The sequence below is a fragment of the Manis pentadactyla genome, chromosome 1 (assembly GCF_030020395.1).
Source record: "Manis pentadactyla isolate mManPen7 chromosome 1, mManPen7.hap1, whole genome shotgun sequence".
Lineage (NCBI taxonomy): Eukaryota > Metazoa > Chordata > Mammalia > Pholidota > Manidae > Manis > Manis pentadactyla.
Genome location: NC_080019.1, coordinates 68,058,641 through 68,081,469, shown reverse-complemented (window position 1 = coordinate 68,081,469; position 22,829 = coordinate 68,058,641). Strand labels below are relative to the sequence as shown.

The 22,829-nt window shown below is 41.4% G+C and overlaps 2 protein-coding genes across 4 annotated transcripts in view; one reads left to right on the top strand and one right to left on the bottom strand.

Annotated features, from left to right (window-relative positions):
- PCCB (propionyl-CoA carboxylase subunit beta) overlaps nucleotides 1-10,560 on the top strand; it is a 96,302-nt gene extending 85,742 nt beyond the window's left edge. For both annotated transcript variants that reach the window (XM_036877374.2, XM_036877373.2), the window contains 5 exons: nucleotides 6,740-6,847; nucleotides 7,053-7,153; nucleotides 7,541-7,639; nucleotides 9,152-9,251; nucleotides 10,252-10,560. In XM_036877374.2, the coding sequence (XP_036733269.2) occupies nucleotides 6,740-6,847; nucleotides 7,053-7,153; nucleotides 7,541-7,639; nucleotides 9,152-9,251; nucleotides 10,252-10,373 (530 nt within the window). In that variant the 3' untranslated portion in view covers nucleotides 10,374-10,560. The remainder of the gene's footprint in view (nucleotides 1-6,739; nucleotides 6,848-7,052; nucleotides 7,154-7,540; nucleotides 7,640-9,151; nucleotides 9,252-10,251) is intronic.
- Nucleotides 10,561-15,499: 4,939 nt separating this feature from the next.
- The window catches only part of STAG1 (STAG1 cohesin complex component), a 463,391-nt gene continuing 456,061 nt past the window's right edge, over nucleotides 15,500-22,829 (bottom strand). For both annotated transcript variants that reach the window (XM_036877372.2, XM_057498066.1), the window contains 5 exons: nucleotides 21,875-22,049; nucleotides 19,643-19,753; nucleotides 19,006-19,120; nucleotides 17,588-17,668; nucleotides 15,500-17,502 (listed from right to left, as the gene is read on the bottom strand). In XM_036877372.2, coding sequence (XP_036733267.1) covers nucleotides 17,479-17,502; nucleotides 17,588-17,668; nucleotides 19,006-19,120; nucleotides 19,643-19,753; nucleotides 21,875-22,049 — 506 coding nt within the window. In that variant the 3' untranslated portion in view covers nucleotides 15,500-17,478. The remainder of the gene's footprint in view (nucleotides 17,503-17,587; nucleotides 17,669-19,005; nucleotides 19,121-19,642; nucleotides 19,754-21,874; nucleotides 22,050-22,829) is intronic.

Below are 22,829 nucleotides of genomic sequence, written 5' to 3'. Positions count from 1 at the left end.
TTCATGAGGTCTGTATGCAATCTGGTTCAGCCTTCTTTCCTGTTGCTGTTTTAGGGTTAGTTGTATTAATTAACTGTATTTTCATACTATTTGTGGTTTTGGGAGGAGTTCTCTGTCTCACCTCTCATACCGCCAGCTTGAATCCAGGTTGTGTCTTGTTTGCCAAGTTTTTATCACCACTGGATTTTGTGTATGCTCTTTCTGCTTCTGTGATAATTTCATGTGATTTTCTTCTTTAGCTTGTTGATGTAATGGATTTTATGAATTGATTTGCAAATGTTGAATCAGCCTTACATACCTGGGACAAATCCCACATGGAAGTGTTGTATAGTTATTTTTATGCATTGCTGGATTTGGTTTGTCCGAATTTTTTTGAGGACTCCTGCATCTGTGTTCCTGAGAGACGTTGGTCCCTGGTTTTCTTTTCTTGAAATATCTTTGTCTGGTTTTGGTATTAGGGTAATGCTGGCCTCATAGTGAGACAGGGAGTATTCACTCATTTTTCCATCTTCTAGAAGAGATTGTAGAGAATTGGTATAATTTCTTTTTAAAATATTTTATAGAATTCACTAGTGAACCTTTCCTGGGCTGCATGTGTTTTTTAAATCATGTAAGAAATAAAAAGTGGTGTTACAAATGAAAAATACAGTAATACTGGCTCTTAAATTTCCTCACATAGTTGCCTTTACTGGAGATCTTTATTTCTGCACACAGTTTGTGGTACTGTCTAGTATCCTTTTATTTCAACCTCAAGGACTCCCTGTATTACTTCTTATAGGCCAAGCCTAGTGGTGATGAACTCCTCAGCTTTTTTATCTGGGAACCTCTTAATTTGTCCCTTTTTCGAAGTACAGTTTATAAAATACAGAGTTCTTGGTTGACAGTTTTATTCTTTCAGCACTTCCAATATATCATCCCATTGTTTTCTGGCCTCCTTGGTTTCTGCTGAGAAATCAATTGATAATCTTTTTGAGGATCTCTTGTATGTGATGAATCATGTGCTGCTTTCAGGATTCTGTCTTTGTATTCATTGTGGGTCTTTCTGAGTTTGTCCTACTTGGAGTTTAGAGTTTCTTGGATTTGTAGCTTCATGTATTGCATCAAATTTGAGAAGTTTTTTGACATTATTTCTTGAAATAATCTCTCTGCCCTTTTCTCTCTCTTCTCCTTCTGGTTCTCCCTTACTGTGTTGCCATTCCATAGACCCCTTAGTCTTTGTTCACTTCATTTTTTCCTTTCCTTTCTGCTCCTCAGACTGGATAATGTAAACTGTCTTTTATCTTCAAGTTCCCTGATTCTGTCTCCTGTCTCCCTGAATCTCCTATTGAACCCCTGTAGTGAATCTTTGATTTCACTTATTGTAGTTTTCAGCCCCAAAATTTGTTTGGTTCCTTTTCATAATTTGTCTCTTTATTATATTCTCATTTTTTTCACACATTGTTTTCCTGATTTTTTAGTTCTTTGTTCATGTTTTCATTTACCTCTTTGAGCATGCTGAAGACAGCTGTTTTAAAGTCTTTGAACAGTGAGTTCAATGTCTGGGGTTCCTCAGGGATAGAGTCTGCCAATTTTGTTCATTTGAATGGGTGTTCTTTACTGTTTCTTTGTATGCCTTGTTATTTTTTGTTGAAACCTGGATATTTGAATATTATAATGTGGTAACTCTGGAAACCATATTCTCCCCTTTTCCCAGGGTTTGTTATTTTTTAAATTGTTGATTGCTATAGTTGTCCTTAATCTAGTGATTTTCCTCAGCTGTTTTTGTAGAGACTATATTCCTTGCTGTATGTGGTCGCTGAAGTCTGTGTTTCTCAGCTTTCATCCATCTATTGTTTTGACAGAGATTTCCTTGAATACTAGGTGCTAAAACACAAACACAATCTTGCATATCTCCTAGTCTTTGCAAATTGGCTCTGTGCTGGGGTTTTCCTTCAACACTTAGCTGGACTTCAGCTGTGTTTATGGATCATCCCAAGGTTCAAGTTTAAGGTCTTCTCAGGTCTTTTGTTTTGTAATGTTGTGTTTTCATTTTAATTCATCTCAAGGTATTTCCTAATTTTTCCTCCTTAGGTCTTTTCTGAGCATGCATCTGGTCCTAGGTTTACTGGTGTCTTGCTAAAGTACCCTGTGTACACAGGTGTTCTTGAACGCCCTGATTTCCCAAAGAAATGCTCTCTCTGGGTGTTTTCTCCCAGGCGCTGTAATCTTTTATCCCTGACATCTGCAGTTTGTTTCTTTACCTTAACAATGTTCTTGAGCACTGCCTACCACTTTTCTAGCCTGGGTGAATTCTGAGTTAGGCAAAACAGAGACAAAAGTCTTGAGTCTGTCTTTCAGGAAGCCCCCAGACAAGTTAGAACAGACCTACCCAGTAATTTGTGACTGAGGTCTTCTTTGCTCCCTCTAGAACCAGGGAGAGTGTGGGGCAAGTGTAATTAAAAATGCCACAAAGCTTTCCCACTGCTTTTAAGTTATCTTTTACCTGATTCAGGTTTTACTTGTTTGTTGAGAACCTTTACCTGTTTTGGAGATTTAACAAAGTTGGTTCTGACAATTTCTGTTTGTTTCTTGATGTTTCTGTTGAAAGTCAGGAGCTTGGAGCTGCCTACACCACCATTTTTTTTAGAAAAAGTGTTTAAAGTTAGGAATTTACACATACTGCAATTGCAGTTTGCTCCTACTGTTCTCAACTGTTCTTCGATCTCTTCATTTCCTCCTCCTAGCTTTGTCCCTGGCATGGATATCAAATGATTTCCTGTGTCTTCTCAAAGGTCTCTCTTATCCCATGACTACATCTGCAGATTCTAGTGCCCTACAACGCAAATTGACTTCACAAGCCCACTTCTTAAGATCCTATTAGGCGCATCATGTAAGTTTTATCTGCTAATACCTACAGTATGTGCCCCAGGGGCCCACTCTAGCCTAAACACTTGGTCCCATTGTGATTCCTTGACTTCCCTCTTTCTTGGCTCAGTAATTTTTTGTGATATTTATGGAGTGGCATGGTATGAAAGTTCAGTAGGTCACTGCTTTTTTGAAAAAAGTATCATTCATTTCATTGACTTACTCATTCCCTGTTACTGAAAGGCATCTTTAGAGGCTCACAGAGGAGGCCTCCATTCTCTTTCATTTTTCCCTTGTAGAAATTAGCCAGGGCTCACTGGACATTCTCCGGGTGGCAGACACTTTGGTAGGCTGGGGACTAGTGCCTAAAGTGATAAAATGTCAGGCCCCTGGACCTGGAGACTGCTTCCTGGTAGCTAGGGCCACAGGTTTTCCTTTTCTGTGTTCATTTCCTCAACCACTGCAGTATTTTGCTTGTCACTGCTTATCTTTTCTATTTTCAGTTTGATTTATTCTAGCCTCTTTGTACTTTTTGCAGTTTGTTAATTTAGAATTGTCTTTATCCTGGGGCTCATCACTCAGATTCTTTCTTTCAGGTCATTAACATAGATTTTGAATAGAGAGGGAGGAGTGGAGATTCAAAACATTTTTCTTTCATTGAGTTATAATTTATACACAATAAAACGCATATCTTGTAAGTGCTAATTTAGATGGGTTTTGACAGTTTGACGATTGTATACAACCTTGTAATCACCATCTGAAACAAGATACAGAATATTTTTGTCATTTCAGAAATGTGTTTGGCAAGAGGGAAGTTTTACCTAAGTTGGTGGTGGTGTTTGTCCTTATATTGTTTACTTTTAGGGCTTTTTTTTTTAATATGTTCTGGATGTGAGACCTCTGTCAGACATTGTATTGCAAAATTTTTTTTTTCTGATCTGTGACTTGCCTACTCCATTAGTTAATGATGTCTTTTGACTCACATTATTTAAAAAATATGGTGAAAGTCCCATTTATCAATGTTTTTACTTATGATTAAAGCTTTTTATGTCCCAGCCAAGAGATCTTTACCCATTACATGGTTGTAAAGGTAGTCCTATATTCTAAGAACTTTGAAACTCTAGATTTTATGGTAAGGTCTGTGATCCATTTTTATTTATTTATTTATTTATTTATTCATTCATTCATCCATTCATTCATTTATTTATTTATATTTTTATTTATTTTTATTTTTTATTTTAGTATCATTAATCTACAATTACATGAAGAACATTATGTTTACGAGGTTCCCCACTTCACGAAGTCCCCCCACATACCCCTTCACAGTCACTGTCCATCTGTGTAGTAAGATGCTGTAAAATCACTACTTGTCTTCTCTGTGTTGCACAGCCCTCCCCATGCCCCCCCACACACTATACATGCTAATCGTAATGCCCCCTTTCTTTTTCTCCGCCCTTATCCCTCCCTTCCCACCCATCCTCCCCAGTCCCTTTCCCTTTGGTAACTGTTAGTCCATTCTTGGAGTCTGTGATTCTGCTGCTGTTTTGTTCTTTCAGTTTTCCTTTGTTCTTATACTCCACAGATGAGTGAAATCATTTGGTACTTGTCTTTCTCCGCCTGGCTTATTTCACTGAGCATAATACCCTCTAGCTCCATCCATGTTGTTGCGAATGGTAGGATCTGTTTTTTTCTTATGGCTGAGTAATATTCCATTGTGTATATGTACCACATCTTCTTTATCCATTCATCTACTGATGGACATTTAGGTTGCTTCCATATCTTGGCTATTGTAAATAGTGCAGTGATAAACATAGGGGTGCATATGTCTTTTTCAAACTGTGCTGCTGCATTTTCTTAGGGTAAATTCCTAGAAGTGGAATTCCTGGGTCAAATGGTATGTCTATTTTGAGCTTTTTGAGGAACCTCCATACTGCTTTCCACAATGGTTGAACTAATTTACATTCCCACCAGCAATGTAGGAGGGTTCCCCTTTCTCCACAACCTAGCCAACATTTGGTGATCCATTTTGAATTAATTTTTGTGTGTAGAGTGAAACAGGTGTCTTTCATCTTTTTTTTCCATACAGATAGACGATTAACTGTTCCATCACCATTTGGTAGAAAGATTTCTTGCTTCATTGAATTGTTTTGGTGCCTGGCCTAAAATCAGTTGTGTGGATCTATTTCTTCACAATCTTTCCTGTGTTCTTTATTTTTGTTTGTCGTTATGCCTATGCCGTGCTGTATTTCTGGGTCTCAGTGGTTCTCAGGGTGGGTGGGCATCTGTTTTGATTTGGGACATTTGGCAACACTGGAACCATTTTTAGTTGTTATAGGTGGGGATGTGGGGGGAGGTAGCATCTAGTAGATAGAGGTTGGGGATGCTGCTGAGCATCCTATGTGCACAAGATAAGCCCCCACAACAAGGAATTATCCAGCCCCAAATATCAGTAGTGCCAAGTTTGAGAAACCCTGCTTTCTAAGTCTTGAAATCAGCTAGTGTTAGTCTTCCAATTTCGTTTTTTTTTAACGCACTGTTTTGACTATTTGCTATCCTTTGTATTGCCCATACAAATTTTAGAGCCTGCTTATCAATTTCTATAAAAGAACATTGTATGATTTTGATAGGAATCGCTTGAAAATATGGATATGTCCGTTATGCTAGATACTAAAATTTAAAATGAAAATAATGAAAACAGTATAAATAAATAAAAGTAAATGCAGTTAGAAACTTAGTTTCTCAGTTGTACCAGCCATATTTCCAGTGGTCAGTAGTCACATGTGGCTAGTGGCTACCATGTTGAATAGCACAGCCGGAGAACATTGCTATCATCATGACAGGTTCTTTTGGACAGCATAGGTATAGCTCAGTACCACTGGGATTTAATTTTTCTTCTCATCCATGAGTATGAAGTATTTTTGTAGATAATCCTTACCAAATTGTGAAAGTTCCATTGTGCTCCTAGTTTACTGCTAGTTTTAAATTATAAATGAATTTTGTCAGATGCTTTCTTTATTGAGATGACCAGATGATGTGTCTTCTTTATTTAATAACTTAATTAGTTTTCACATGTTAAATCAACCTTGAATTCTTGGGATAACCCCCAGTTGGTCATCATGCTAAGTATTTTTATATATATTACTGGATTTGATCTGGTAACAACATCTTAGGAATTTTTGTATCTATATGTTCGTGAGGGATTTTGGTCTTCATTTTTCTCTTATAATGTCCTTATCTTGTTTTAGTATCAAGATAGTGCTGGCCTCATGGATTATGTTGGGAACTGTTGCAGCGGGGCATTTGCTAATAATTGAGTTCTTACTCTGTGCTGCTTTACAGATACACCTCCTTTAATCTCTGTAATTACGGTAGGAGTTAGTAACATCCCTACATTGCAGGTGAGGTACCTCAGGCTCAGAAAGGTGAAGTAGTTTTCCGAGGGCACACGGGCATAATTGGTGGATCCAGAATCTGGTTCTGGGCTGCCAGGACTCTCCAGGCCATCTGTTGAATGGTGTCTCCCACAACTGGTTCTACTGGGACAAAACAGGCTTTCCTCTGGTGGCAGCAGTCGCTCGGTCAGTGAGGCACAGAGTGCGACTGCCTGCACTGGGCTGTGTTCCCAGCAAATTTAATTACAGTTAAGTTTAAATATATTTAATTCCATGCCCTTCTATCTGAAGCCCCTTCTGGGCTCCCTTTGGCCAGTGCTAGGTGGGCCCTCCTGTCGTGCCTGTTTTTCCTGGAGTGTAAGGGTCCCCTTTATAATTCTCTGATGAGAAAACTTTGGTGTCCCCACAGGAACCAGCTCTAGGGGTTGCTGAGGGCACATTCCCATTGTGAGTGGAATTAGGAGTCACCCAGAAGGCAGGATGTATAATCTCTCTCTCTCTAGGATGTTTGGATATCAATTCATCTGTGAAAGGGGCTCGTTTTGTTCGATTCTGTGATGCGTTCAATATTCCACTCATCACTTTTGTTGATGTCCCTGGATTTCTGCCTGGTAAGTTGTTGACAGAGAGGTGGTTTTGCATAGTAAGGCATCCACTTTATTTGAAGACTGTGTAAAATTCCCTAAGGATTCATAACTTTTCGATATTCTGGGTGTCAAGAAGATGGGGCTATTTAAGGGGCAGCCTTCCCCTGGCCCTTTGGGGAGCAGGGGAAGACTTCACAGCTGAGAGGGGTAACTTTTTCTCATGACCTAGGCACGGCACAGGAATATGGGGGCATCATCCGCCATGGAGCCAAGCTTCTCTATGCGTTTGCTGAGGCGACTGTGCCCAAGGTCACCGTCATCACCAGGAAGGTGAGGAGCTCACCCGGGAGCCCACTCACTCCTAGCTACATGGCCGTGGGTGGGTGGGCGCTGTGTTTTGGCAGGGCTGGAGGAGCCCCCCACCCATCCTTGAAGAGCTCTCTGGAGGACCGCATTTACAATGTCGCACCCACACGCTGTAGTGACGTTCACAGTCATCTCAGGGAAAAGCCAGGAAAGAACACTGACTGGGAGAGACCTCTGGACTACACCCACATACTCTCTGCCCTGGCTTCTTGGCCTCAAGACACTGGGCCTTCAGTGGCCCTGGTGGGCCATTCTGGCTTTTTGTCCTCATTTCACTTGGCTTCCTGGATCTCTCAGGGATCTGATTTGGTTGGCTCAGGATCTAACTTTCAGCATTTGGGTCTCTTCTAGGCCTACGGTGGTGCCTATGATGTCATGAGCTCCAAGCACCTTTGTGGTGACACCAACTATGCCTGGCCCACAGCAGAGATCGCAGTCATGGGAGCAAAGGTGAGAACTCTCCCTTCCTAGGCCCAGCATTGTATTCTCCCAGCATGAGCAGAGACACAGCTGGGAGATGTTGGGGGGGCCAGGGCCCCTGAGATGGGCAGGACTCCAGGGAGGTGGGGCCTGGACTCCTGAGCCCCAGGGCCTGTGCCTCCTGTCCTGCACTGTCTTGTCAGGTGCATGCTGGTGTCTTTATGCTCAGGGTGGGAGGGGCCCCAGTGCATCCTCAGCATGTCAGTAAAAGGGAAAGGCATTTTTTTTCCTTATGATCTATGCATTAAGTACTTTTGAAGTAACTAGATGGGAAAACATGGTTTCCCCCTTATGCATTCCATGATGCCATATCTCTGTAGATGTCCATTCTTGGTTTCAAAGAATGATAAGTGCAATTAGAGTGAGTTGAGTGATTAGAAGCTAACTAGCCTTTGGGAAGATTGCACATCCCCCAGCCCTGTCTCATCTGCCAGGGAGGGCCGCAGAGCCACTTGTTTCAGCCCATAGAAGCTGAACTGTAAGTCTGACCCTGGTGATTAGGGGCAAAGTACAGCATCCCCTCCTTGTGCACAGGGGATGTGTTGTAAGATCCCCAGTGGATGTGTGAAACCATGGATAGTACTGAATCCTGTAGATACTGTGTTTCTTGCTATGCATACATATCTATGATAGAGTAAGGACAGTAACTCAATAGAACAATTACAACAATATGCTATAATAAAAATTATGTGAATGTGGTATCTCTCTCAAGATATCTTATTCTGCTGTACTCGCCCTTCTTGTGACGATGCGAGGCATTACACACGTATGTGACGAGGTGAAGTGAGGGGGATGATGCAGGCACAGTGTCAGGCTGCTGTTGGATTTCTGGTAACATGTCAGGGGGAGCATCTTCCTGACCGTGGCTTACTGGGGGAACTAGAACCACAGGAAGGGACACGTGGATGAGGCGGGACTGCTGTATTTCCTGTTGCTTAGCCTCTTTCTCCTGCCTTTCCTGCTCTGAAATAGCTGTTGAAGTAGATACCTTCTGGAGCCCGCCTGAGTTGACTTTTATGAGTTTAAGGGGTTCATTTTCCAGTTCTTCTTACTTCCACATTTTCAGTTCAAGTTTCTGTCTCTGGCCACTGGATTGTGTGCTCAGAGCTCAGGATAAGGAAAAAGGAGAACCGCATTTTACTTTCTTAGATGCAGGGGACCATGGATCTGACTGGAAAATAGGCTGAACATCTCGGTCTCAGAGAATAATTGCCATTAGAGAGGGTTTAGTGAGTAGGAGGGAATCTGGGGGAGAAGCTGCTGGCTCTTCCTGGGCTGCTGTCACGGGGACCACAGCTGAGCGTCCCGTCCGTAGCCCTGGCGTCGTGGTGGTTGTCTCCAGGTAGTGTCTGCCCACCTCTGCGCCCTTCTCTTCAGTACACTTTGAGTCACCAGGAAGTTCGCAACCTCGCGGTGATGAGCTGGGGGAGGCCTGCCCCGGCTGAGACCTCTAGCAAAGTTCACCGACCCCTCTCCTGACAGGGCGCTGTGGAGATCATCTTCAAAGGGCATGAGAATGTGGAAGCTGCTCAGGCCGAGTATATCGAGAAGTTTGCCAACCCTTTTCCTGCCGCAGTGAGAGGTAGGGACTGTGGTGGGAAGGGCAGCTTTATTCACTTGGTTGGGACACTTGTGTTCTAGGTGTCACATCACTGCCTTTTTATCCTCACAGTTGAATCCGGAGACTGGCGAGGGTTAGGGTTGTCCCTGGGCAGTCATCAGTGAAGGACAGTGGGGCCTGCAGAGGCTGCTTTGGTGACCAGAATCAGAACAGCACTGCTGAAATGACTAAATTTCTTAGCGTTGTTCCAGTTACCTGGTACTGTGTAAAAATCCACCCAAACGGAGTGGTTTCAAACACCCACCTCTTTTTTCCCTCATGGGTCCTAGGGGTCAGCAGTTTTGGTCTGGGCTCAGCTGGGTAGTGGTTCTGCTGGTCTTGCCTAGAATCAGGCACGCAGCTGTAGTCCTCTAGTAGCTTGGCTGGGGCTGGGTAGTTCATGACGGCTCCATGTACGTGGTTGTGGTGGCTGTCAGCTAGACTGCCTCTCCACACGGCTTCTTATTCTTCAGGAGGTAAATCCACGCTCCCTTATGTGGTGGTGTCGGTGGGGGGGAGCTGCAAGGCACCTTGAGGGCTAATTTTGGAAGTTGGCCAGTGTCAGTTTTGCCACATTGTTGGCCACAGCCAGTCACAAAGCCAGGTCAAGAAACAGGATACACTTCTCAGTTAGAGAAGTGGTGAAGTCACATTGCAGAGGGCTGGGAGGAATTATAGCGATTTTTGAAAATACCAGTGTATTTTCTTAATTTTATTTCCTACTGAATTCATCTTGGCCAGGAGTGTATCAAACTTTCCTTTTCTTGCTAAGTGTTTCTAGGCCAGAAGTTGGGGACCTTCCAGAGGAACAGGGAGCTCCTGGGGTGCAGGAAGGGTTCATAGGGCCCAGACCCTCTTATATCAAGTTGGGTCCTGCTCACACTGCTGGTCCCAGAGAGGGTGCCCAGGCCGAGTACAAGATTGGGGTGGTGGCATCACCTGAGGACGCAGACCATCAACTTCCTCTTCTGTGCTTCACCAGGGTTTGTAGATGACATCATCCAACCATCTTCCACACGTGCCCGAATCTGCTGTGACCTGGATGTCTTGGCCAGCAAGAAGGTGCAGCGTCCTTGGAGGAAACATGCAAACATTCCATTGTAAATGAATCAAAAGGAAATAGTTAATTACTGTCTAGCTATTCACACATATCCCTGCCTTTTGCAGTCATGAAACCCAGGAATCTAAATACCAGTAATAACTTGGAGTGGTTTAAGTTAATTAAATTTTAGGAAGATTTCATTTGTGCCTTACTGTAAGATTATTTGCTTTATTAAAAATCTTAACTAATTTTTTTTGAGCATACATGTTTTTTTATGGTAGAAATCTGAATAATCAAGAAAACTAGAAAGAAAACAGTAATGTCACCTAGATAGAGCTGACTCTTGACACCTCTATGTATTATCTCCTGAATCTCCCAATAATTTTTTCATAAGATGAGATAATTAGTCTTTAGGGCAAAGCTTGTTTCCTTACTTTTAAATAATATTCAAAAAAATACCCCATCTTTTCATTCCCCTAGAAACATATTTTCGTGTGTGTGTGTGTGTGTGCACGCGCGCGCATAATACCCTGATTCAAGAAATGTGTTGGCACATTTAAAACTTATTTTGGAATTTTTCAGGCCATCACCTACATTCTCCAGTTCTTAATATTTTCTGTTTGCTTCATCTCTTCCATAAATAATAAATTATTTTTGTTGACTCAGTTGAGTTGCAGAATTGTGACTGTCCCTGAAAATGTCAATGTTTATGTCCTAGGAAACAAGAGCCATTGTCTTAGTCTTTCAGTAAAATGACATTTTTGAAAATGATTGCCAATTATTTTATAGAATGCCCTCAATTTGGGTTTGTCTAATTGTTTCCTGATGTTTAAATCCAGGTAGGAGTAATGCACAAGAGTACTTGTTCTGTGTATCTCATTAGGAAGCACATAACGTTAGTTTTTCCTTTATTGATAAAATTCTGATCACTTTGTTAAGACGGTGAAAAATGGTAAATGAAAAGTTTACCATTTTCTCTTTGGAATTAATAACTAATTTGGGAATATTCTTTAGGCCTGTCAACAAACTTTCACCTAGTACTTTTAGTTTCCATTGATTCTTGCCCCAATTAGCTATTTTGACTATAAAGTGTTATATTTCTTACTCTATCGTTGTCTGCATTTGTTAGTTGGTACTCTCCTGGAAAATGCTTCTCCTCTCCTGTTTTAATTTTGTATTAATTATCAGTTTAATGGATTTTTTAAAGAACATTTTTCATGAAATTTTTTCTGAAAATTTATTACTATGCTAACACTATTAGATTTTCAAACACACATTGTAGTTTATCTCCCTGTCCCATCCCTACTCTACCCTAAAAGTTCCTTGAAATTGGGAACCATATATTATTCATAGTTGAAATCTGTGCCTGGTACATAGCTGTTCTGTAAATGTTTTGGTGAATGAATATATTTTTATCAATCAAGAAAAAAGACTCATGGATTCTTTTAAAATGTTACTCATTTTGTTTTCAAAACTTCCTAATTTCGCCAACTGGGTTTCCTTTAAGCTGGTTCCTTGATTCTTTTTATGTCCCGGTAACTTTTGATGCACTTCCTTATATTTTGACACAGGATAGGGTGCCAGGCTCATCTTCTATTATTTTCTTTGCCAAGCCCTGGAATCAGTGATTTCTCCAAAGCCCTGGTTTCTTGAGATGTCATTTAGAAGCTGAAATTGGCACTAGATGTTCACATTGATGCTGGGGGTATATCATATCTTCTAGGTATTGTCAGACTAGGAAAATATTTATATTAACATGTAGTATATATATGTATGTGGGGAGCATGCACATATATGTATCTTTCTAAAGTCATGAGTTCATCCTGAAACTTTTAATTCCAATCCAGCATATGGCTTCTTTGCCTCTCCCGTTCCATATTATCTTATCTCCTCCTAGTGATAAAACTGGCTTGTTATCTTTTTGTTACTCATTTGCTCAATCCAGAATAACTGTTTCAGAACCACTACAGTTTTATCAACAGTAAACCTTCTGTAAAATTCAAGTCTTTTTTATAATTCTGTCTTTAAGCTGAAGGTACATGGTTATTTGGATGCTTATGTAACTATAACTGGGTGGTTATGTTACCTATGTTAAGTATCAGTCTGGGAGTTAGTCCTTTATGTTCATAGATCACTATAGTTTCCCCCCCATCCTTGACTTTATTTTGCTGAGCATGTCCAGCATTAAGTTATCAGACTGGTGATCCTAAGTGCTTTCAGCCAAAAGGTGAACACAGAGTGCTGTTTGGGGTGCCTGTCGGGGTGCACTTCTTCCTCTATAGGAGAGCCCCGTTCCTTCCACCACTGGTTACCTTCCCATGTTACAGACCCTTAGGTCCAAAGGTCTATGAGCACTGCTTGAATGTTCTATCATTTCAAGCCCAACCTGACCTAAACCAATGAGTGAGTCTTACCATCCACTGTCCCCATGTCCACCAGCTACCCCACCTCTCCAGGGAGCCAGGCTTACGTCCTTGAAGTTATTTTGTTTTCTCGAGCTTCCTTCCTTCCTCTCTAGTTGGAGAAAAGGGAGGTCTCCCTTTCTAGTTGGGCTCTTGAGTCCTTTTACAACAATCTCCCCAGTGGCATCTCTTTGTGGCCCACTCCTAGATGATGAAAGTCTTGCTGTTATTTCTAGGCCCAGATCTTGTTCCTCTGCTCTAGCAGTTCGTTTATAGTATACTGCTCTCCAAAATCTTTAACCCACACAGAAGGTTCTGGTTTGCCCTTCCCTTGCTCACCTATGCGTTTTTTTGAGCCCAGTCACCTTGGAACACACCAAGAAGCTCCCATCTGCTCATGCTCAAGGGCCCAGCTTCTCCATCAGTTCATTTCACTTTGTGAGCTCCAACTGATTCTGCTTTATAGCAGGAATTTTTAAGCACTTAATTGTACCTCATCTCCTTTTTTCCCCCTTAAACCTTAAACATATTTTTATTTTCCTAACTAGTGGTGAGTTCCTAGGGGACAGAGAATATGTCTTGGCCAGAGTTTCAGCCACTGGAAACTGGGAAAGGAATGGTGGCAAACTACTGGGCTTTTAGAGACCTAGCTACAGGCTGGTTGGCATGTGGTGCAACACCTTAAACCTGGCCAGCTCAATTTGGGTCAGCCAACCTAGGATTTAGAATGACTTGGGGATGATCATGCTATAGTCCATATAAAAATGAGTATACACAAGCTTGTGCTATTTATTTATTTTTTCTTTTTGAGGAAAGGGTCCAGTAAGTGTGTTACAGGTTTAACAGGTCATGAAATCTGGATGGTGAGAAGGGCTTGGTGCTATGAGGTAGAGGAATCAGCCCAAGAAAGCACTTGTACAAGAGGCTTCTGGGAAGTCTTGGAATAGAGCTGGTGGTCAAGGAACCATGAAGCGGCAGAACCTTGGAAGCTCTGCTAAGTCAACCAGCCTCTGTGGACAGCAGAATGCCTTGAGAAGGGTAGCAGTGAATATACTCACCGGCTGCTGTTAAGGAATGAATTTCTCAGCTGGTGTTCTCACCTTATGGGGGAAAAAATGTTGAATCTTGCAACCAGAGAGGACTTGGGTTCACTGAATGGAGCACTGCGAAGTGTCCATCTTCAGACTGAGCACACAATAGGGTAAAATTATGGTGGACATAGAAGGCACTGCGTGGTACTGGATCTGCTTCAGCCTCAGTAAGTTAGCCAAGTCATCCCAAGCCACATGGCTAGTGAGTGGTGAGGCTGGGATTTGAACCCAGGTGGATTTGTTGAGCCCCAAGTCTATCTTCTAACCATTTGAGTACTGCCTCTCAACTAATGAGCTAGGTGGGACGAACTCCTAAGGGTTGGAGTGAAAAAGGTGGTGGTCTGCTCCTCAGGGATTGTCTCAAAGGACCCATGAGCTACTAATTTGGAAAGCTTCGCTACATCATGATGGCCAGTCATCTTTTTGAGTTGCGGGAGTTCTGGGGGCACAGCCACAGGGGAGCCTTTCAGTGCTCGTGTTGGTGAGGTTCTTCCAGCTTCTCTTCTGGCTGTCGGTCTTCGCAGACCAGTTCTCTGCCTCTGGGGGCACTGATGCTCTTGCTGGTGCTTTAGATGTTGTCTGCCCAGTCTGAGAAGCCTGTAGACGCTCACCCGCACACTGAGCTGATACTCCTGATGGACTCACTGACTTGCCTAGATTTCACCAATCTGACAGATGTTGAGAATTTTATGTCCTTAGGTGCCAAAGGATTTCTGCAGAGCTGTGGCTTTATTCTTGCAGTGAGAACTACTGGTGCTCAAGCCCTTAGCACCACTGTCAGCCTGGGATCTCCACTGTTCCAAGCAGGAGCTGTTGTCGTTTTTAGTGATGTGGCCCTTTAAAAGTGATGGTGGATAGCACCTCTACAGAGCAAGGTGCATGTGGAAGGGATGGAGCCTTACGAGAGTTTGCTCTGATCTGAAAAGCCTGAGTAGGTACTAATCCTTTGTTTCCATGAAGACACTGTTTGATGGACCGGCTTTTTTTTGGAGAGCAGGGCCAGATAGTCTTTACATCTGGGAGGTTGGCCAAGTTGTCTCAAGGCAGTCATACGGGTAAAGCCCAGGTTTAGTAATATAAGCTTGTGACCTTCAAGATGAGCTACCACAGAGGCCCATCCTTATCATCTCTCCTTTTGGCTTTCTGGAGAGCTCACCTGCTGATTCACCCTCCTGCATCCCCTGCCTTTTTTGCACTAAACATCTTAGACCATCTAATGAACACAGCCCAAAGAACGTGGAAGGGCCCATCAAGTATAGGGCATGACTTTTTGGAGGGAAATCTGACACCAATGTCGAGAAACCTTTTCTGCAGTCATATAGAATCCGGGTGGTCTTTAAAGGGTCACTACTAGGGGGAAACCATGCATAAGCCTATAAGGGTCTGGGTCTCAGGCAGGATAAGGAACCAGGTTATAGACCAGTGTGCATGCCGCCTCAAAAGCTCAGCCTGCAAGAGACTTTCTCTTGAACCCAGACAACTTGACCCTACCCACTCTCTCTCTCCACAGAAATCCAAGGAATGAAAGAAAATTAATCAGCCTTATTTTTCAAAAAAACCAAACCAAAAAACCACTGATACAGTAATTTTGCCATCATTTAACAAATTATCTGAAAGTGCAAACTCTGAAGAGCAGCAGACAAAATCATCTTTAAACCTTTACCTAGAAGCAACAATAGGATGACTACCACAAGCCTGATTTTGAATAGTTTATTAAAGGAAAGATGAAGCATCAGTTTCAAATTGTACAAAAGGAAAAAAAAAACCTCATATTGCAAATGTACAATTTACAGAATTACTAGCAAAACCAATCAAGGAGACACTGAAAATACAAAAATTCGACTGACTTCAAACTGAACTGGAAACCCATTGGAGTAGATATTAAGCCTTTTTTTGTTGCATGGTAGTCTACAATTCTAAGTCAGCATCTGTTTTCCACATCAAACTGTCAAGCAATTATCAATTTGCATTTGCCAGGGTACCTCCTCCTCCTGGCTTGCTCCCTGGCCAGAACCACAGGCAGGCAGGGCTCTACCCCTTCACTTCTGGTGAAGCCCACATTTCTGGAAGAAAGTGAGACCCCAGCCTCCCTAATTGGAGCCCGGGAATTGCTAAGTTAGCAGATAAAACATTTTTGGTGACCAAATTTTTTAGAACTGTACACATGTTGAGAAAAATCTGTCTTGTGCCTGTTTACTAAAAGGATGAATTAGATAACCCATTCTGCTTTCCCATCAAAAGACAATCATCATTGGATGCACCGAATTTTTTTTAAAAATGCCTTTTGTTTTTGATAAAAAGGGAAAGCTTTATGATTCTGTTGCAGCTACTTTAAAAATCAGCCCAGAAACACTTATGGATGGATTGGTTTGGAAATTCTGAGGCTTACTTTAAAAATCAAAAAGGAAGAAACTAAGTGGGCTTTTTCAAATGAAAGCAGCAAATCATAAAAGTCTAAGCAGAATATAACTCTAAACCATTGAAGGCTGTCCTGAAGATTCTTAATTTCTTTCCCCCAAAGAATTATTCTTAATATGCACATTTAACACTGAAATGTAGCTGTATTTCAAGGTAAGCTTGGGAACTTCACCCTCTAAGCACAGACTTCTATGCAGCACATACTTCTATAATTGGTAAACTTAATTCACAAAATTAGCGCGTAAGGGTATTAAGTGCATGGGAAGGAGACATAGTTATGTTACACTTAAAATTACTTTTGAATGGCAAAGGAGTTCTTCATGATTATCTTTTTAAGAAAACGGATGTCTATGTAACTTGAATTTGGCAGGGCATGAAATAAGTGGTAAAAATAGCAAACTGATAACTTCAGAACCATTTTGTTTTACTGAGAACTTTATTTGCTGGTAGAAGTTGCTAAAAACGCACAGAACAAATACCAATAGAAAATGTACTGTATTTGATCCCTATTCTATATAAAATGAACGGTGTACAGCATCTGTTGGAAAAATGGCTGCATGGACATTTCTTATTTTATGCCCCCTTATAAATAAAAATAAACCTTTTTATTTAAGAGTATATAAAATCTGGGAATTCATATCCATATCCACAGAGGGTGTGTGGTTTTTGGCAGAGATGCACTGTCAGATTTTCATCTTAGCTTGTTAATATTCTCCTCCATATTTCTGTATTCCACAAGGTCAACCAAATCCAGTGAGCTCCAAAACACTCTTCAGCAATTAGGATGAGCTGCTTACTCAGAGGTTTAATAAAAATGGTTAGCTTTTAAAACATAAAAAGGCAAAATGTTAAAACGGTTTTTAAATTGTACAACAGGAAAATAAAGTTAAAAATATTTTTTTTTTTTACTCAATGCTGAGTTTTCATAAAACAGGTGTATAACAGTGTTTATCTTGACAGCTGTTTTAAAAATTTAAAATTTCTTCCTCCCTCCAGAAAAACACACACATCTGTATTGGGATAAGTCCACTATTAGGACACAATGACTTTTCAGGTCAGTCTTTCTGAGGTGACATTCCCGTGGATAATTTACATGCTCCTCTTCTGTCACTGTAAAAAGGGATTGACCTCAATCATTTGATTAAAAAACAAATCAGATCACATCAAAAGTGTTTTTTCCCCGAACAAGCTATCACAGTATATAGGCCTCTAGCTCTAAATAATAGAGTTCCATATTTGTAAATTTTCTTCAGACTTCAGAACATAGGCATTCCAAATCCCTAGAAAAATGAGAAACACAATTAATTTCATGGATGAACAAGACCCAGAAACCAAAAATCAAAGCAGTAATAATTTAACATTTACTGAATCGTCTTCTATGATAGCTGCAGAATCAAAGAAATCTGGCCTCAGCTCAGCTCTCTCTCGCCGATTTCTTGATGGGGGCTGGAAAGAGAAGCCAGTCACTTAGTTTTTTCCTGAACTCCAAGACAATAAAGTGTGCAAATAAGGGTCAAATTTTGAAAGGAAAAGAATGTGGCTTTTATGTGGAGCATACATATAAAAATTTTCAAATTATAATAAATTCAACATGTAAATGCATATAATTTTGGGGCCTATAAACGTAGAACATATCTTTGAATTGTAGAATAATTATAAAACCAAATACTGGGTGACAAAACTTCACTAAATTCCCAAAGCAGGTAGATGGAAGGCTACTTGATGGGCAAGGAGAGGGAGGTTATAGATTAGAATGATATGATCTCACATTTTCTACAAAAGCTGTTCATTATGATTATGGAAAGTTCAAAATATATGAAGCACAATGTTATAGGCTAAATTATGCCCCCCAAATTCATATGTTGAAGTCTTAACCCCGAGTACTCAGAATGTGACTGTTACTTGGAAATAGAGCCTTTAAAGAGGTAACTAAGGTAAAATGAGGTAGTATGTGTAGGTTCTACTCCAATATGATTTGTGTCCTTACAAGAAGAGACAGGCACAGAGGAAAGATCATGTGGAAACAAAGGGAGAAGATGGCCGTGTACAAGCCATGCAGAGAAGCCTTAGAATGAAATCAGTCTTGCTGACACCTTGACCTCAAGACTTCTAGCCTCCAGACTGTGAGAAAATAGATTTGTTAGCCATGCCGTCAGGGGTATTTATTATGGCAGCCCTAGCAAACTCATTCAGAGAGAACTAGTATGATTAACTCCCACATACCCATCACTGAGCTGCAATATCGTGAATCTCCCAGTTGTTCCTTCTCCATGTCATTTTACCTATAATTACTTCAATATGTGTTTCTGACAGATGAAACTTAACAAAACTGCCATGTATTACTTACCTTAATATCCCCTATCCATATTCAAATTTCCTAATTTCAGAGATGTCTTATCACACTGAACAAAAAAGGTCCATATTCTGCACTTGATGGCTGGAGCACATATTGTCAGACTCCAACTTAAAGTTATGAAGCCAGATGCACATGCTGTATTGAAAGATCTAGTAGTATGAGCTCTTTATCAAGAAGATAAGAAGAAGGAACCAGTTCCTGTTAATGCAGGAATCAAAAATCTGAGTGCTTTGAGGGCATGCTCGAAAACACGTAAGCGCCTCCAAACGCCCACAGGTGTTCCGAGAGCCGCCGCCGCTGCTGGCCGGTGGTGCCGCCGCCTCCTCACCTCACTCCTCATCCCACAGGGTTTTGGAAACGAGAGCATTACCTTATACCAACAGCTCCACATATTTTAATGGAAGAAAAACGTATTGTATTTTCTTACTAGATCAATAACCATGGTGTCTTCAAATTCTTCATTCATATCTTCTAACTGGCTCCGGGATGACATCATCACATCTTCAAAGATGGGCTCAGCATCTTCCTCCATTAGGCCCCGGCTGAAGGAAAAGGCACGATCAGGTAGCTGCTCAGGTTTCTTAACTGGAGTCCTGGCTCTTTTTTACATTCGGTCTTCTAACCAGTGAAAGCACACATTCCAGTTATAACCAGCAGACACTGCACAAATTGTGGTACTGACCCTTGGGTAATATTCATTTGGTTCACTCAAGATGTCATTTCATCAGAAAGAAATGTTATTTAAATGCAATAATAGTAAATGTTTATTTAGCTATGGGTCAATTCCCACGAAAATAATTTTACTCAAAATTTACAGATGAGGAACGTGAGGCACACAGGTTTTAAAGTTTGCCCAAGACCATGTAGCCTGCAAGTAAGGGCACTAGGACTTAAACTCTGAAAGCCTCCGGAGCCATGCCCTCCATTCCTGTCCTGCACTGCACAGCACATCCTGAGTTAGGATTTAACTCCTAAGGCCAAACATCAAAGAAACCCAAGTCATCCCACAAAATGATCAGCAACACAGTCATTTATGTTCATGTGATACTTGACGTAACACTTACACCGCATGTCTTACTCCACTCCTCACTTTCATGTAGTTCATTCCTGTTCTGTCCTTCCGATTTAAGTCTTCTAATTTCGGCTGGCCTAACCAAGAAATCTGCATCTGAGGACTAAGAGAGAGCGCTATTATTCATTCTGTGGAAGCAGACGGTACATATAGCGAATCAGTCCCATGCTAAGAAGGCCACAGCTGGCTGGCCCCCACTTGGGAGGGAGCTGGGTTTATCCCAGGGCCAAGGGTGACACCATCAGCGAAGGGTCTGTCTGCATGGAAGTTGCCCAAAGAGATGCCTAAGTTTCCAAGAGAAACTGGCTGTGGCTAGTTGTTAGGTGTGAAGGAAACCACAATATGTCACCCCAAAATATGCCTCTTTGAGACTAAAAATTATTTTGAGCCAAAAGCAATAAAAAAATCAGTAAACACAGAAAAAGCTCCCCCTTTTCTGCCTCAAGGCAGGAAATAAATCCTCACCTTACTAGAGACAGACTGATCAGTCCAGAGGTGGCACCCAGAGGGATTTGCCAACAAACTATAAACTAGTTAAGGAAGATAAAGACTACCTAGTCCTCCCTAGTTGGACTACTTCCCTTTGTCTTGTCAATTCTGCACAAATCCACCATTTGTATGAAAGGGCTAAAAAAAGCTTACTGGTCTGTTCTCTTCAGGTGTTCATTCTCTTGTGAAAGCTCCCATGTACATAGAAAAATTCAGTAAAATTTGTACCCTTTTCTCCTGTGAACCTTTCAGCTTAATTTTCAGACCCAGCCAGGGACCCTATGAGGGTCGAAGAAAACTTTTTCCTCCCCTACAGGTGCTTAAATTAACAGCTTCATTCCCCGAACACCTATACCTGCAAACAGGAGCACACCCCTCAGACCTCTGGGCCCAGGTGCTGCCCTACTTGCAGGTGTTCCCGTCGGACAGCCGGGCCTCTCAGGGTGGCCGACCTGGTGGCTCAGGGCGCTCTAGAGTTGAACAAGGAAGGGTGTAACTCATTTTTTTCTCAGTCCTTCTGAGGACATTTGGAGTCAGGTGCATCCTGGGCTGAATCTTCACTACGCTCTATACTCCCTGGCACATGGACACTTGCATTAACATGCCTTTTGGGAATTTTACAGGATATAAACTTTAATGGTTTTTAGTAGGTAAAAATCTGTCACATGCAGTTCTAAGCAACTGTCTTTATATCATGTGGGGCTACCACCTTGATTAATATTGCACACCTATCCTAGGGAAAAGCATGGAGACCATGGCCAGTGGTAAAAGGTCAGAGAAGCACAGCAGGCTGCTCAGATAAGGAGAAGCCTGCATGTAGGCAGTGGGGTGGGAATGCTGGTCATAAGGCGAACTACTGTTCTAGGAATTTCCAGGCAATGTTCATCCTTTCAGCTCTGAAGAAAGGGGGCTCTCAGTGCAGGGGTGCCTTATGAAAGCCTAGGATCTGAATACTTCTCACACTACCTCTTCCCAATCTGCTAAATTTGTTGAGTTGTGAGAATTCTCTCTTTTATCCATCAGAGTAGTTCACAGCATCATCAGAATATGAGTGGAGATTTTGACAGATAATTTCAAAGTTGGGTAGAAAACAAAAAGTTAAGTTTCTTTATAGCAAAAGTCACACCACCACCTTGCCCCTTCTATAATTTTCAGGGCACTGGTACTTGAAAACATTTTAATTGCTCATGTGGGAAAAGTTAAGCCCTTGATCCTCTCTTAGAGGAAGGGCAATACTCAGAATTTAAAAAATTTATCTTAACAATACTTAATCCAGGAACAGTTTATGTTTAAAATATAAACTTTACTAAGACTAAGTACTATTAATTAAATGGATTATAAAAGTCTATTTGGTGTTCAGACTAGTAACAATCTCAGCAGAGACTCTTAGAGACTCTCTTGCATGTCTTCTTGGCAAGTACCTGAGAAGAAACAGACTTGCCCAATGAATCTGTAACTTAACTGAAATCAGTACTTAGTGAGATACATGTGCTCATGCAAATCTCATACAAACGCATAAGATACCATGCATTTAAAAGTCTCTGGACTTTGAGGAACTGATATTGTAAGTGTTTCCAGACTTACACATTTTCAAATATAAATTATTTAACCTTTATTTACAGTTCTGTTTTTCATGAACTGATCAGTAATGTGCTCTGATGAAATAAAGTTTTTCTTTAAGGTTTTTCTCTAACAGCTAAAGGTTTATGCCAAAAACCAAATTTTTACTACTTACTTGTGCAAAAAGTCAGGTTCCGAGCCATGCTCAGACTCAGGTTCCTGAATCTGTTCTCCCATGGGCCGGCTGTTCTCCCGCAGGACAGTGGAAGTAAGCTGTGGTGCCGGCAGGGGGCCAGGAGTCTGAATCATGGTGTCAGTTCTGTTTAGCCATGGATTATCCAAACTTTCATCTGTAAAGTTCCAGTTAGAGTCACAGAATGTCACGGATGGAGTGAACTCTGGCAGACGTGGTAGCACAGACTTGAAGAGGATGGCTCTGGAGTCAGACTGCTCAGTTTGAATCCCAGTTACACCACTCACTCGTGTGACTTTGTGTATCTTATTAAACTTCCAAAACTCAGTTTTCTCATCTACCAAATGGAATATCAGTACTAATCTCATAGAGTACACTGTAAGGATTAAATGATAGCTATCCTCACATATCACCTCTTCCAAGTCCCTCCATTCTTAAGAATTAATTTACCTTATATAAAAGGGGAAGAATGGCATCAGCCACAGACCCCTCTAACCTTTCTTTGCTCAGGCAGTAAAGAACTTATTTCCTATGTCTTCCAAGGGCTCCGGGGAGCAACACTGAAAGTCTTGATGGCCTTGACTGAGAAGACAGCAAATCCCATGGTCTGACTGGATGACTCACCAGGGAAGTAACTCTTTTTTGCCAGGCTCTGTGTTGGGGTGTATGACAGGCTGTTTTCAGGACTCTAAGTTCTGCCTCATCAGGGAAGCTCTCCTTGAGCACCAGCCCCTACTTCCCATTCTTTCTTAACTTCTGAATGACAGAATCATTCCTGCTTGCTTAGGACTTAACTGTAACTGTCCTGCATTGGCAGGTGATTTGTCAAGTGTATCTGTTATCTCCACAATTAGATTTAAGTAGATTAAAAGCATTATTTGCATACCTAAGCTACATCCTGATATAAATGTTAAATTATAAAGTTTCCACCTATACA